Source organism: Chlamydotis macqueenii, chromosome 17 (assembly GCF_036417535.1).
Source record: "Chlamydotis macqueenii isolate bChlMac1 chromosome 17, bChlMac1.mat, whole genome shotgun sequence".
NCBI lineage: Eukaryota > Metazoa > Chordata > Aves > Otidiformes > Otididae > Chlamydotis > Chlamydotis macqueenii.
The window spans coordinates 14065988-14077794 of NC_141572.1; the positions used below are offsets into that span (position 1 = coordinate 14065988).

Sequence of the window (11807 nt, forward strand, 5' to 3'; positions counted from 1 at the left end):
CCGCACAGTGAGTCTCGCGTGTCTCACATGTCCCGTGAACCTTCGACACTGCGCCTGCTGGAAAAGAGCACGCGGACATTGTTTTGCTCAGGAGTCCCAGGAGAAACCACGGTGCTCCTGGCACATGGGGAAGGAGGGCATGGGCAGAGTTAAACCACCGCAGCCAAGACGGTATCACCTGCATTGGCATGAAGTGACCATGTCACCTCATGTCACCTAACCCCTTGCTTCTGGCTTTGCAACTTGCAAAATGCCTCTGAGGTGGGAAGGCATCCATGGACAGACCCGTGGCCTGAGCTGGTGCTGCTGGACGTCACTGGGTGTCAAGGGCAAGCTCAACGTCTGGGTGTCAACCACAGCATGAGTGGCACCTGCTACTGCGATTGTCTGCACGTGGCGTGTCAACGAGGAGCGCTGCGCTGGAGCTGGGAAGAGGCATCAGCCAGAGGCATCTGCTGAAGACATTCCCGAGCTGAGGAAATGCTGATTTTCTCGGGAGTCTTCATGCGACCACTAAATCACTTTTCTCCCCTCCCTTGGAGTACAGTCCTTACTACATCACCCTGAGGAGCACAGTGAGGCAAGGAGACCAAATGGTCCCCAGACCGGTCCCCCGTGTCCTGTCCTGCTGCTGGTTAATCCCATCAGGGAGACACGTTTGCCCGAACAGGCTTGGCAGAGCTCACACACGTCATGTTTTCCCCGAGGTGATCTTTCTGGCCTGGCAGGGTCTGCCTGAACCTCTCTGGCTTTGCTACAAACGTGGAGTTAATCCACTTTTGGCATGGAAGCCTGAAAATTTATGTCCGTGGAGCGTGAGGAGATGAAAAGGCACCGTACAACATATTATCTGAAGTGCTCTGTTGTATTACCATCATATGAATCAAAGCAACTTTAATGATGCAACTCGGCTTTTGGCCACAGAAAGGGATGACAACCCCGAGGGAGGTGGCAGAGAGCTGCTCCCTGGCTGCGTTCCCATCCCACTCTGGCCCCTTGGGTGGAGAGCATCGTTCTCCAGTGACCTATACCCTGCCCAAACCACAGGGAACTCAGCTTCTGGACCAGATGGCCTCCTCTCAACTCTTGAGATCAAAGGTCTTCGTGGCAGCATAGGTAGTCCTTGCGGGTTCTCCGTGGTGCGAGAGCCCACCAGGATGGGTTACATGCTTCCCAACCCATTTCCCACCCAAAGCAGTACGAGCCATGGGCTCTTACCTGCTCCGCTTCGGAGTAGGGATTGTTCAGGACCACGGGCACGTTGCTCTTCCCCCACAGGTCACCAAAGACACGGTCGTTCTCCATCCGAGCCGGTTTCTGCGTCTTGTTTTCCCCTTCCCTGAAACTGAAGGGTTAAAAACCATTTGGGTCAGTGGACTGGAGGGTGCTGGGTGCGGGGACCACAAGGCCAGGTCTCGAAGCGATGGCTCCAGGACCTGCTCCAGCGGTAGCAAAAACTTGCTCATCGCGCAGCGGGAGGGGAGGAAACGCTCTGCCTCGGCCAAGGCGATGAGTCACCACGGCGAGGGCAACCCAAACACAATAGAAACTTCGCCGCGCGGGCGAGCGCCGTGCCTGCAAAACAACAGGAAACCCCTGCCCCGGCATGGGCTCTAGCACAGTTACGCACCAGCCCCTCTGCACCCCAAAAACCAAACTGGACCCCTGCGAAAGCAAGCGCAGAGGTGGGGAAAGCGGAGCTGCACACACTTCCAGCTGCAAAACCTCCTAGCAAAACCAGCTGGCTTTGCACAGCAGCTTGGTGTTTATGAGCAGAGGAGAGGAAAAAAAACACCCAAGAAAAATAGGTGGCTCCCAGGAGGGAGAGACAGCTCGCTCTCCTCGTCCTGACCTTTACAGATGCTGGAAATGCTGGCAAACGCAAGCGATTTTACCCGAGCAAACAGACGGCTTGCCTCGACGGAGCTGGGGATGTTGGTGATGCTGGGGGAGCGAGGATGTCCCCAGCACCAGCTGCCCTGGCCCGCACAGCGACACTGGTGTAACTCATGGTGCACGCAGCCCGTGTTTTCCCTGGGGAACGTACCGCGGGATGGCAGCGAGGCTGCTAAATGCCATCCAAGCAGGCGATGGAAAACCACCACAGCACGAGGAAAACCAACGGGGTTTAGAGACGCGATATTCAGAGAAGGCAGGCTGCGGCATCTGCGCCGAAGGCACCCACCACCCTGGTGAGGCCACGCATGGTCCATGGGACCACGGGCCGGGACCGGCAGCCGCCCTGCCTTCGCCATTCCTCAACAGACCGTCGAGGTAACGCGCTCTGGCAATGGTTTTGCTCCCGCTGTCAGTTCTTAAAAGTCCTCCAGATGCCCACTAAAGTCAATAATGAGCCTTCTTATTAATGACAGCGGGCTTTGGGCACCGACCAAAGTAGGACGCTCGCACTCAGGACATCATTCACACCAACGCTCTTGACACCATCTGGGCAAGTCACGTATGCACAAACGAACTCAGTTTCACAATCCTCCTTGCCTCCCAGCTCGTATCTTTAGGAACAGCTTAAGGAAAATACTTCATTTTAAGATGATCTTCCTGTACTCTAAGTTTTCTGTGATTTTTCTGCCTTTGCAGAGCAATGTTCAGCTGCCAAAATATTACAGTAGGCTCCTGGACACCTTCCAGACGTTGGCTGCCTTAGGGTGGAAGTGGCCAGCTTGGTGCAGGCGAGGAGGTACAGGTGCCGTAGGGGCAGGTTTTACTGGGTTTTCTGTGCCCCCCAGGGGAAAAGAAAGCTGTTCTTTTGTGACTTGGCTCCTACCAGCACACGAAAGGGTTTCAATCAGATAAAACACAAGAAACCCCACCCGCCACCCCACACAGCTGCAGCCAAAGACAACAGGTCCCCCCGCTCTCTGCTGCACGGTGTCAGCGCTGCCGGGAGCGCTCGGCAGCCGCGCAGGTCCCAGGGCTCGGACCCATGAAACACATACCCAACCATGTACCCACTCTGCCCTCTACCAGCCCATCCAAAGGGGAAGTTCAGGGTCTCAAGACACATCCAGCCTACCTCCGTCTAGGGAATTCCTGGCAGCAAGACAGGATGAAAATTCAGCAAATCTGGCTCTTATCCCTAAGTAAAGACCAGCTGTTAAACCTCCTGGAGAATAGTCATCTCCAAGGCTGTGCATCCCTGCCCTCTTGCTCTGAGCCCCATCATACCAGGGAAGGCAGAGGCAGCGCAACATGGAGCCACTGAGCACGGGAAATGGTGGACGTACACCAGCCATCTCTTGTAGCTGATGAGCCCCAGTGTGCTGCTGGCCCAAAATGAAGACATGAGCACTAAATCCATAAGGCAACGGGAGAAATCCCTTGGCTTTGCTGGTGTCTGGGATTTAGCAGGGGGAACCTGCCTCCTGAGGGACCACAGTGCCTCTCCAGGGGCACTTTGCCTCTGTGCAGACGGGAGAGGCTTGAGCAGCACACCAGATATCCCCCAGTTGCCTCCAAAATGACACTGGGCATACACCTGCAGGCACCTGGCACTAGCCACTGTTTCCAGAAGGGTGTTTGCAAGCCCACCTGATCTGGTTGGAGATGTCCCTGCTCCTTGCAGGGGGGTTGGACTGGATGGGCTTTAAAGGTCCCTTCCAACCCAAACCCATCTGTGATTCGGAGTTGGATGCCCAGAAGGAAATACTCCACATCCCATTGCACGTTTGCAACCGGGATAGAAGTCGGTTGCACTTTGCTGTTCCCGATGGACTTAGGGCTGCGAGGCTGCCCTCACCCTCCGTCTCTGCTATAAAAGCACCGTCCAGCGCAGCTGCGACAACGCCATTCGATAAAAACTCCTGGTTGTGTCCCCCACTCTGTGCTGGTGTTGCACGGCAGTTCGCTCGATGTTGGACGAGGAGCTCCGTCCCTCGCAGGGCCGGGGTGCGTGCCCCTGCGCTGAGCTGGCGCAGACCTCTCCCGGATGAGGCTGCCCAGAAGGATCCGGCTCTGTCTTTTGGAGAGAGGCAGGGAGAGAAAAGCCCATTCAGAGCAGCCACAGCCTCACTCCAGATGGGGGGAAAAAATTAAAAACCCATCAATTGCTTCATTTTACAAATATTTCCTGCTCATTTCTTGTAACTGCCTTGTTTGCGAGCTCAGGCAGGAACAAGGTCTTTTGGGTCAGTTATTTTCCTCTCTTGACTCGGCTTCTGCAGCCACCAGCAGAGATGCGGGGTGACCTGCCACATTCATACGAGGGTGCCGCTCACGCGGTCAAGGAGACCGGCAGGATGGCCAAAGCACCGTGCCCGAGCTCAGCCTCCAGATAATGTTTCCAAGAGCACTTCATCAACAGAAGAGTGCCTCAGGGGCACTTGTTTGGCTGAACTCCCCCAAAGGTCAGATCCAGGATCCAGAGATCCCTGCTGGCCTGGGGCCCACTGCCTGATCCATTAAATACTATTTCAGTGTTAACAAAATCTTTTGGATCCTGGGTTTTTTTTTTGGGGGGGAAAGGACCTCATTTGAGGTCATCTTTTGTTCTGAAGGCAAAATTTCTTTCTTTTTTTAAGAAACAGAAATCCTGCCCTCCCCCACTGGTGCACCGGCAGAGCCTCGGATGCTGCCTCACCTCGGAAGGAGCATCTGGCTGTTTGGAGAAATGAGAGGCACCACTGTTTTCTTTTGACTAATTTGATGATGTTGCAGTGCTCGGAGTGATGAAGCAGAAGGGAAGATGCTGAGACAGCCCTTTGTGAATTTTTTCCAAAGCTTTTCCAAAAAAGAAAGAAAAAAAAAAATAAAAGAGAAAAAAAAAAAAAGTTTGTCACTTCACTCCTTTGAATTAGCTTGGCAGAAGGATCTCTCTGATTTCCCAGACAGAGATGAGAGATACCACTACCTGCTGCAATCCCCAGGGGCCAATTTGGATAAACTGATAAGGATGCCAACGTCCATGCTTCCGACGACAGCTCTCGTGCTGCGATGCCGATAGCAGTGTCCCGTGCTACAACCATGGAGGATGGACTCCTTCCAGGCCCTTGGTTCCAGGGGCTGAAAACCCTACGCTTGAGCTTGGTGCTGCGTGGGAAGCTCACATGTGCATGTCTCGCTCTGAGCTTTGGGAGAGAAACACCTTCATTTTACTTTCTTCCCCTCCCCTGGTGTGTCCTCAGAGATGGAGGAGAGCTCCTGCTTCCACTGCTACAGGCTGGGGTGGACAGCTGTTGCCTTACCTTTCTTTTGTCCCGTGGAAAACCATGCTCCAGAAGGCATCGCATCCTCAGAAGTTAATATTTCCTCGCTATCATGCCCCTGGGGCAGCTCACAGTCCACAATGTTGGACAGCATGCTGGCTCTGGACTCCTCACCTCAAGAGCTAAAGCAAGGTCTGGCACAATGGCATGCGTTGAAGGGAGAGGCAGAAGAAGACATCGAGCAGGATCTGGGGTTTGCAGGGTGCAGAAGATGGAGCAGAGCTCCATCCAGAGGGAATAACTCCAAAAAGTGGGATGCGCTCTCTGAAGAGGCAGTGGGGCCAGCGTGCCCAGAGTGGGTGATTGCAGAACGATCAAAGCAAGAAACCACTTCCTAAATTAGAAAGGGGAGCTTGGACAGCACCAAAGGAAGAGGACAAAAGCCTCACCGACAAGCACATGGCATGGCTTGAAGAAGGTCTTGCCCCCTCAGAAGGTCAGAGCATCACTGGGCTGTGCCCAGTGCTGGAATGAGGGACTAATGAGCCAAGCAAGCCGCACAGAGCGGCTTCGGAGAGAGGCCTATGAAATACGAGGCTGGTAAACGCTGTTGAGTGGGCATTGGCAGATAAAGACCTGGGAACAGATCCAAGTGATCCCAAAGTCCCATCGGCGTCGTTTGAGATTCAGCCAGCGTCAGATGCAACTCGCAACCACCACACTCGCCCCTTCCTACCTGGAGGATTCCAGCCTCAGCATCTTATTTGGAGGCCAAACACAGTTCAGATCCACTGGGAGAGCGCGGCCTCGTATGTGGGTCATGGGTTTGTCTGCCGGGACCACCTACAAGGAGAATGGCCTTCCCATGGGATGCAAGAAGCAGCACTGGCACATGGCACTGAGTTGGCAAAGGGGGCTTTGGACACTGGTCCAAGAAGGCTCCATGGGGGTTTACTGGGGTGAAATATGCTGTTTGCAGGCACAAAATGTCTCTCTGGGTCAGACTGACGTAGTCGGAATGACGAGGAAGAAGAATCCGCCGAGGGAGAAGAGGATGGTTATTCACTGCCAAAGCTTCCTACTCCACCATTTTGCAGAACGGCAACAACACGATAGTTTCAGGGAACCTTTTCATTTCAGAGGTTTTAAAGTTTTGTGTCCAAGTGCAGAATAATGAAGACATCAGAAATGCAAATGAAATGTTTTGAACAACACAAAGAGATTTTGGCGGTGGCGAAGGAGGTGGGAGGAAGAGAATTTTCTCTTCGAGAACTGCAAAATTACGGGGTTTGTTCCAATGCAGGATGGAGCCTGAAACCTTGAAACCCTTCATAAACAGAATTCCTGCTCTCAGCACACTTCTCCCTCTCAGGGCTGTTGCTGATGCTGCTTTTTGGACCAAAACTGCCATGTTTCCGTCATGCTGTTCATGTTATGGAAGAGACCTGAGAAGAAAAATAAATACTGGCACCTCGGTGGTGGGGGGAGAGGGAGGGAAGATGGGACATGACAATCTCCCTAGAGCTCAGAGGGAAAAACAGACCTAGGTTAGCTGGCAGTGAGTGAATCAAACTCTATTTTTGTTTTCTAGCCCACGGTGAGCCTCATGGCAGAAATGCCAGCTCTCATCATACCTTGCGCCCCACTTCCATGCTCTGTCTTATGATCGACTTCCTCGCAGATGGCTTGAGCCGAGGAGAAGACATTCAGCCGTGGTCGCAGCCCGTCCCATGGTCATGCACCGTGGACCCAGAGCACCATACAGCTTGGAATCAGCAGGGAGCAAAAGCCATGTCACTGCAGGGACAACTCCTCTGGGGAGCGCAGGGGATGGAGGGGAACTGATTGGTTTTTTTCCCCTGATGCAAGTTCACGGTTTCCAGTTTTCCTTGGAAGCAACATTAGAGACATGGGCTGGAAGCCCAAAGCATCAGGTGGAATCTGAATCGGTTTTGGCAAAGCCTGCCTTGACCGAGAAGTGTTTGGCTCCTTGCGAATAACCTCAAACTTGTACCGTTCCCTTCTGCCCTAGGAAAGCTGTCACAGCTCTGCAAGCCAGACTGGCTTTGACGAAGTGCTGCAGGCTGTGAAGGTCAGCACCAGGCGAAGATGGAGGGAGAACACAATTGGCCCTGAGACCAGCATCTCCAGCTGGATCGATGGGCAAGTGGTCCAGGCTGTAGGTGTCGAGCACAACCTGGAGGGAGGTTTTGCACCCTCCTGATGTCTAGGTGAAGCCCTGTTCCTGTTTTGACTGATGCCAGCTTTGCTTGCTGCCCCCCAGCCTGCAGAAGTCACAGCCTACGGCAGGAGAGATGCATCAACCTGACAAGACTTGCTTATTTTTGGGGGCATTTCTTTGGCATCCACCAACAGAGTCTCCACAGTTATCCCCTCCCCGTCGTTCCCTGACCTTTCTGCTCTGCTCCTATGGACCAAGAAATCTCACGCTGTAGAAGACCTTCACAATGCCCCAGCTCTGCCCGAGACCAAGCGGAGGAGATGAATCGTCTCCAGCGCGTCGCGGGAGCGGGAGGGGAGGCGGCTGAGAAATGCCCTTTACCCTGCAGAGCAGCTCTCGACAAGTCCTCCCCACAGATTATCTCCTTTCCCACGTGTCTGCTCGAGCCCGGGTCGCGCTTGTACGGAGCCCTGCCGCAAGAGCGAGGCTGCAGCTTTTCATCAAGCAGAAGGCTGAAGAGTAATTTTGAGTGGAAAGTGGATTTTCAGTCCCGAGGCACATAGATTACATGCATTTCTCGTTAAAGGATATTGAAAAATGAAGTGAGTGGAGTTTTGGTGAAGCTAATATTCTTGCTGGTTTGAGGTCCTTCAGTTTAAGTGAATTCAAAATGTTTCACTTTAATCTCTTTGTGAGTAGAACAGACTCCTCAAATCAAAAAAAAAAAAAAAATCACATTTTTCATCCTTTCCCCCAGCCAGAGCAGAATTTTCTCGGAGAACCCACAGCTGGTGGGACAAGATGGGGACAGTGGGGGACTGGGTTTGAGGGCCTGAGGCTGTACCTCATCCCAACACTTGGGATTGTGCCCAAGGGGGCTTCGCCAGATCACAAGCCCCAGCTCCACTGCAGTCTTAGCAAAAACAGAGGGACAGAAGGGATTTTGGCTGAGACCTGGGGGATGGCAGGAAAGATGTCCCCAAGTGCGTCCTGTCCCACCGCTCTGTGGCAGAGATGTCTATCACCCACCACCGGCACCAAGCTGAGCTGTTTTTTTTTTTTTCTCCCCTCTGACTCAGCGTGACCACCTTACGGGCTTTGAGTAACCGCGTCCTCCGCGGAAAAAAAAAATGCACAATTTAAGAGACGGCAGAAATGATGGCGTGAAAACAACTGAAAATAAATTTTAAAAAGAAGATTGAAAACATGCGGCGTGGGTGTTTGTTTGTGATGGGAGTGATCAGGAGCTCAGCCTGCTGAGCTGGGCAGGGACCCCTCGGCAGGGACTCCCGCTCCTCTGCAGCTCTGCCTTTCCCTTCTCCTTGTTTCTGATTTTTAAGAAATGACCACAACTGGCTTCCCCTCCCTAAGGAAGCAGGTGCAGCAAGGGAACTCGGAGTTACAAATCCCTCTGTCGCTGAACCCAGATCACCAGCTTCAGCGAACCCTCCTGAAAAAAAAAAAAAAATAACAACTCCTTTTTTTTACAGCCAGTCAAAAACCGAGGGCAGCCGCAACCCGCTGCGGCGCTTGACACTGCTAAAACATGCTCAGGGACTTGGGGAAAGGCAACGGGAAAAGGCAGCCTATTATTGCTAATAAATGACTGGGAGGCAAGGGAGCTGGTACAGGAAAAAAAAAAAAAGCTACTAACAACATTTTCGCAAAGCACGAAGGGCCGCAGGGAGCTGCTTCGGCTGCGGAGCAATGGTCTGCGGCTCAGGGAAACGCCGAGGAAGATCGGGAGGGAAACGCCGAGGAAGATCAGGAGGGAAACGCCGAGGAAGATCGGGAGGGAAACGCCATCCTCTTCAGCAGCAGATATGGGAAATGAAGCCATGCCACCCTCACGATGAGACTTCACCCTCCTCAGGAGGCCGCGGGGCAAGCATCCGCGCGTCCCCACCCTTGTTGTACATGCATTAAAATAATTAGCTTGATCTAGAAAGAGCAGAGAGGGTGAAGAGGCAGCTCCGCTGTTGCATTTCCACAAGGGATGGCCGTTCCTGAGCGTTTTCCCCTTCCCAAAAGACGGGAGCACCTGCCCTTGCGCAGAAGTCCCCTTGGCTTCAGCTGGAGCTGGACCGGGGCTCCCTGTCCCCTCCCCAAGCCACAGCCTGACTGCCAGAATCGCAGAAGGTTTTGAAACTCGTTTTTCCTGGGAAGCGCTGCACTCCGCCAGTCTGACCTTCCTTCTCCCTCCCCGGCAGTTAATCAATAGCAGCTCTCAACTGGAGAGCTGTAAAGCAGGACAGCAAGGACAGACAACACCGTGAATCTTGTTTGGCAGGTGGGGAAACCGAGGCTCGGGATTTTGTTTAAACTTAAAACAATGACATCGAGAACATGGAACAGAAACAAATCCCAGCCCAGCCCGTGATCCACCACGTCGCATAGCTCAGCTTTTCATGAGACATTTCTCCTGCTGTCTCCCCGATTTCCCATGCTTACATCTTTCTCCCTTTCTTCCACCATCTCCTCTCAATTTCTCATTACTTTTTTCTTCCCCTCATCAACTGTTTCTCCCTTCTTTTACCTCCCCTCCTCTCCATCTCCATCCTGCTGTGTCAGACAGCAGCCGTTTCTGGAGAGGTGCCCACTGACACCTAAACCAGCCGCGCTGGGTAGCCAAAACCAGCACATTCCACCAAAGGTAAAAAATGTATTTAGGGACCTACCAGTCCACCTGGACTTCTATATCTCTTGTCTCTACCTTGGAGGGTGCATCTCCATCGCTGTTCTTACTGCTCTTCAGGAGATCCAAGACGGGCTCGATTTCTTTGAGCAGTTCGTTATCTTCCACGCTGCCGTTGAGGCAAGGGTGACCACAAGCACCCTGCTTCCCCTTCCCAGCGTCCTGCCCCTTGCTGCCGGTAACGACGCCATTAACGTGGACCATCGGCTCCACCTCCCGCCCGATCTCTCTCGTCCACAGGGAGCCCATGGTGCGATCGGCTGCTGGCAGCGGCTGCTCTTTGCTGTGCAGGCTTGAGTTGGACAAGTCAACCACCTTCGTAGCCGGGCAAAGAGGTCTGGTGACACGGATGGTTTTGGGTGTCCCGTCGCCCGCAAAAGTGGTCTCCAGGTGAGTGGTGAAGCCCTCAGGGCCCCGCAGGATGAGGACCACGTAGGTTTCGGAGGCAATGCTTCTCAGTATCTCCAGTGCAGTCTCATAGTTCATGTCCACCAGAGGCTTGCCATTGACAGCTAAAATGATGTCCCCAGCCTGGATGAGGCCACTCTGCTCCGCAGCCCCTCCCCGGATCAGGTCTGAGATGATGACGGGCGGCTTGCTGACGCGCTCCTTCACCAAGAAGCCGAGGCCGCCCACCTTGCGCTTGAAGAGCCTCACCGAGATGACGTTGGGCTGTATCTGCTGCACGCTGAACACATTCTCTTCCATGGCAGCTCCTCTCTTTGAGCCTGCAGACCAGGACCTCGACACCCGCTGAGTGTGGAGAAATCAGCTGTCCCAGATGCTTCTCCACGCCGGGACAGGGATGGGGCAACTCTTTGGCTTTTAAGCAACCGGCCTCACTGCAAAACTCCTCTGGGCTTCGGCTGCAGGCTGGCTTTCTGCAGCATAATCGCTGCCGCCTGTCTCTGAAACACGGCCTGGGGAAGGCAGGTTGTATCAGAAGTGGAAAGCAAGGCTAGGGGCAGGGCTGGGCATGGCGTGGCCGAGCAGGGGCTGGAGGGGACAACATGCCAGCTTCCAGTCAGCCTCTGGTCCTGTGCCGGGCAGAGATGGGGAGGCAGCCCGCTCGCTTCACCGACATCCCTGCGAACGGTCTGCGAGCTTCTTTATCTAGAAAGGAAGGGAAAAAAAATAACAAAGAAGAAAGAAAAGTGAGATACAGCAGGCGTCAGTGCCGGCTCGGCACGGGGCTCGGCACGCCACAGACACCCACATGCATCAGCCCGTCCCCACAGATGTCATCCCCCGGGCTGCGCTTGGGAGACAGGCTGCAGCCCCGCAGCCTCCCGTGGCTCTGGGCTTTGTTTCCTCCACTCCCCCTGCAAAAACCCGCACCATCTGTTCGGCGGGGGCTGGGGAAGCGCAGGGGAAAGCGGGGAGCCCTGGGAGGGGGCTGCTGGGCAGCCCTGCTCGGACCCTCCCCGCTTTGCCCGTGGGTCGCAAGTGAAAAACCGCGTGAGCCTGGCAAACGAGTCGAGCGGCGGGGAGCGTGGCAGCGATTTCTGCCAGCCGAGGATCTCGTTTCCGTGCGTTTTCGAGAGAATCCAACAACCTGATGGTCGAGATGGATGGGGGTGACCAGGCAGGGGACGTACGTCCCCGCCCAGGGTGAAACCCGTTCCATAGGTGCTGTCACACCAAGACCGTTTCGATGCTTCAGGAGAAAGAGCAGCGGTCAGAAGCGAAGCGAGATGAGGGCATTGAGCTCCCCTTACCCTGGGTCACAGCAAAGCCTCAGCCTGGCTCAGCTCCTCCTTTCCCCGTATTT

At 54.2% G+C, this 11807-nt stretch overlaps 1 protein-coding gene across 2 annotated transcripts in view; it reads right to left on the minus strand.

The window, feature by feature from the left end:
• NOS1 (nitric oxide synthase 1) overlaps positions 1-10744 on the minus strand; it is a 42185-nt gene extending 31441 nt beyond the window's left edge. For both annotated transcript variants that reach the window (XM_086761283.1, XM_086761284.1), the window contains exons 1-2: positions 10020-10744; positions 1219-1339 (exon numbers count right to left, since the gene is read on the minus strand). In XM_086761283.1, coding sequence (XP_086617409.1) covers positions 1219-1339; positions 10020-10744 — 846 coding nt within the window. The remainder of the gene's footprint in view (positions 1-1218; positions 1340-10019) is intronic.
• Positions 10745-11807: the final 1063 nt, after the last annotated feature.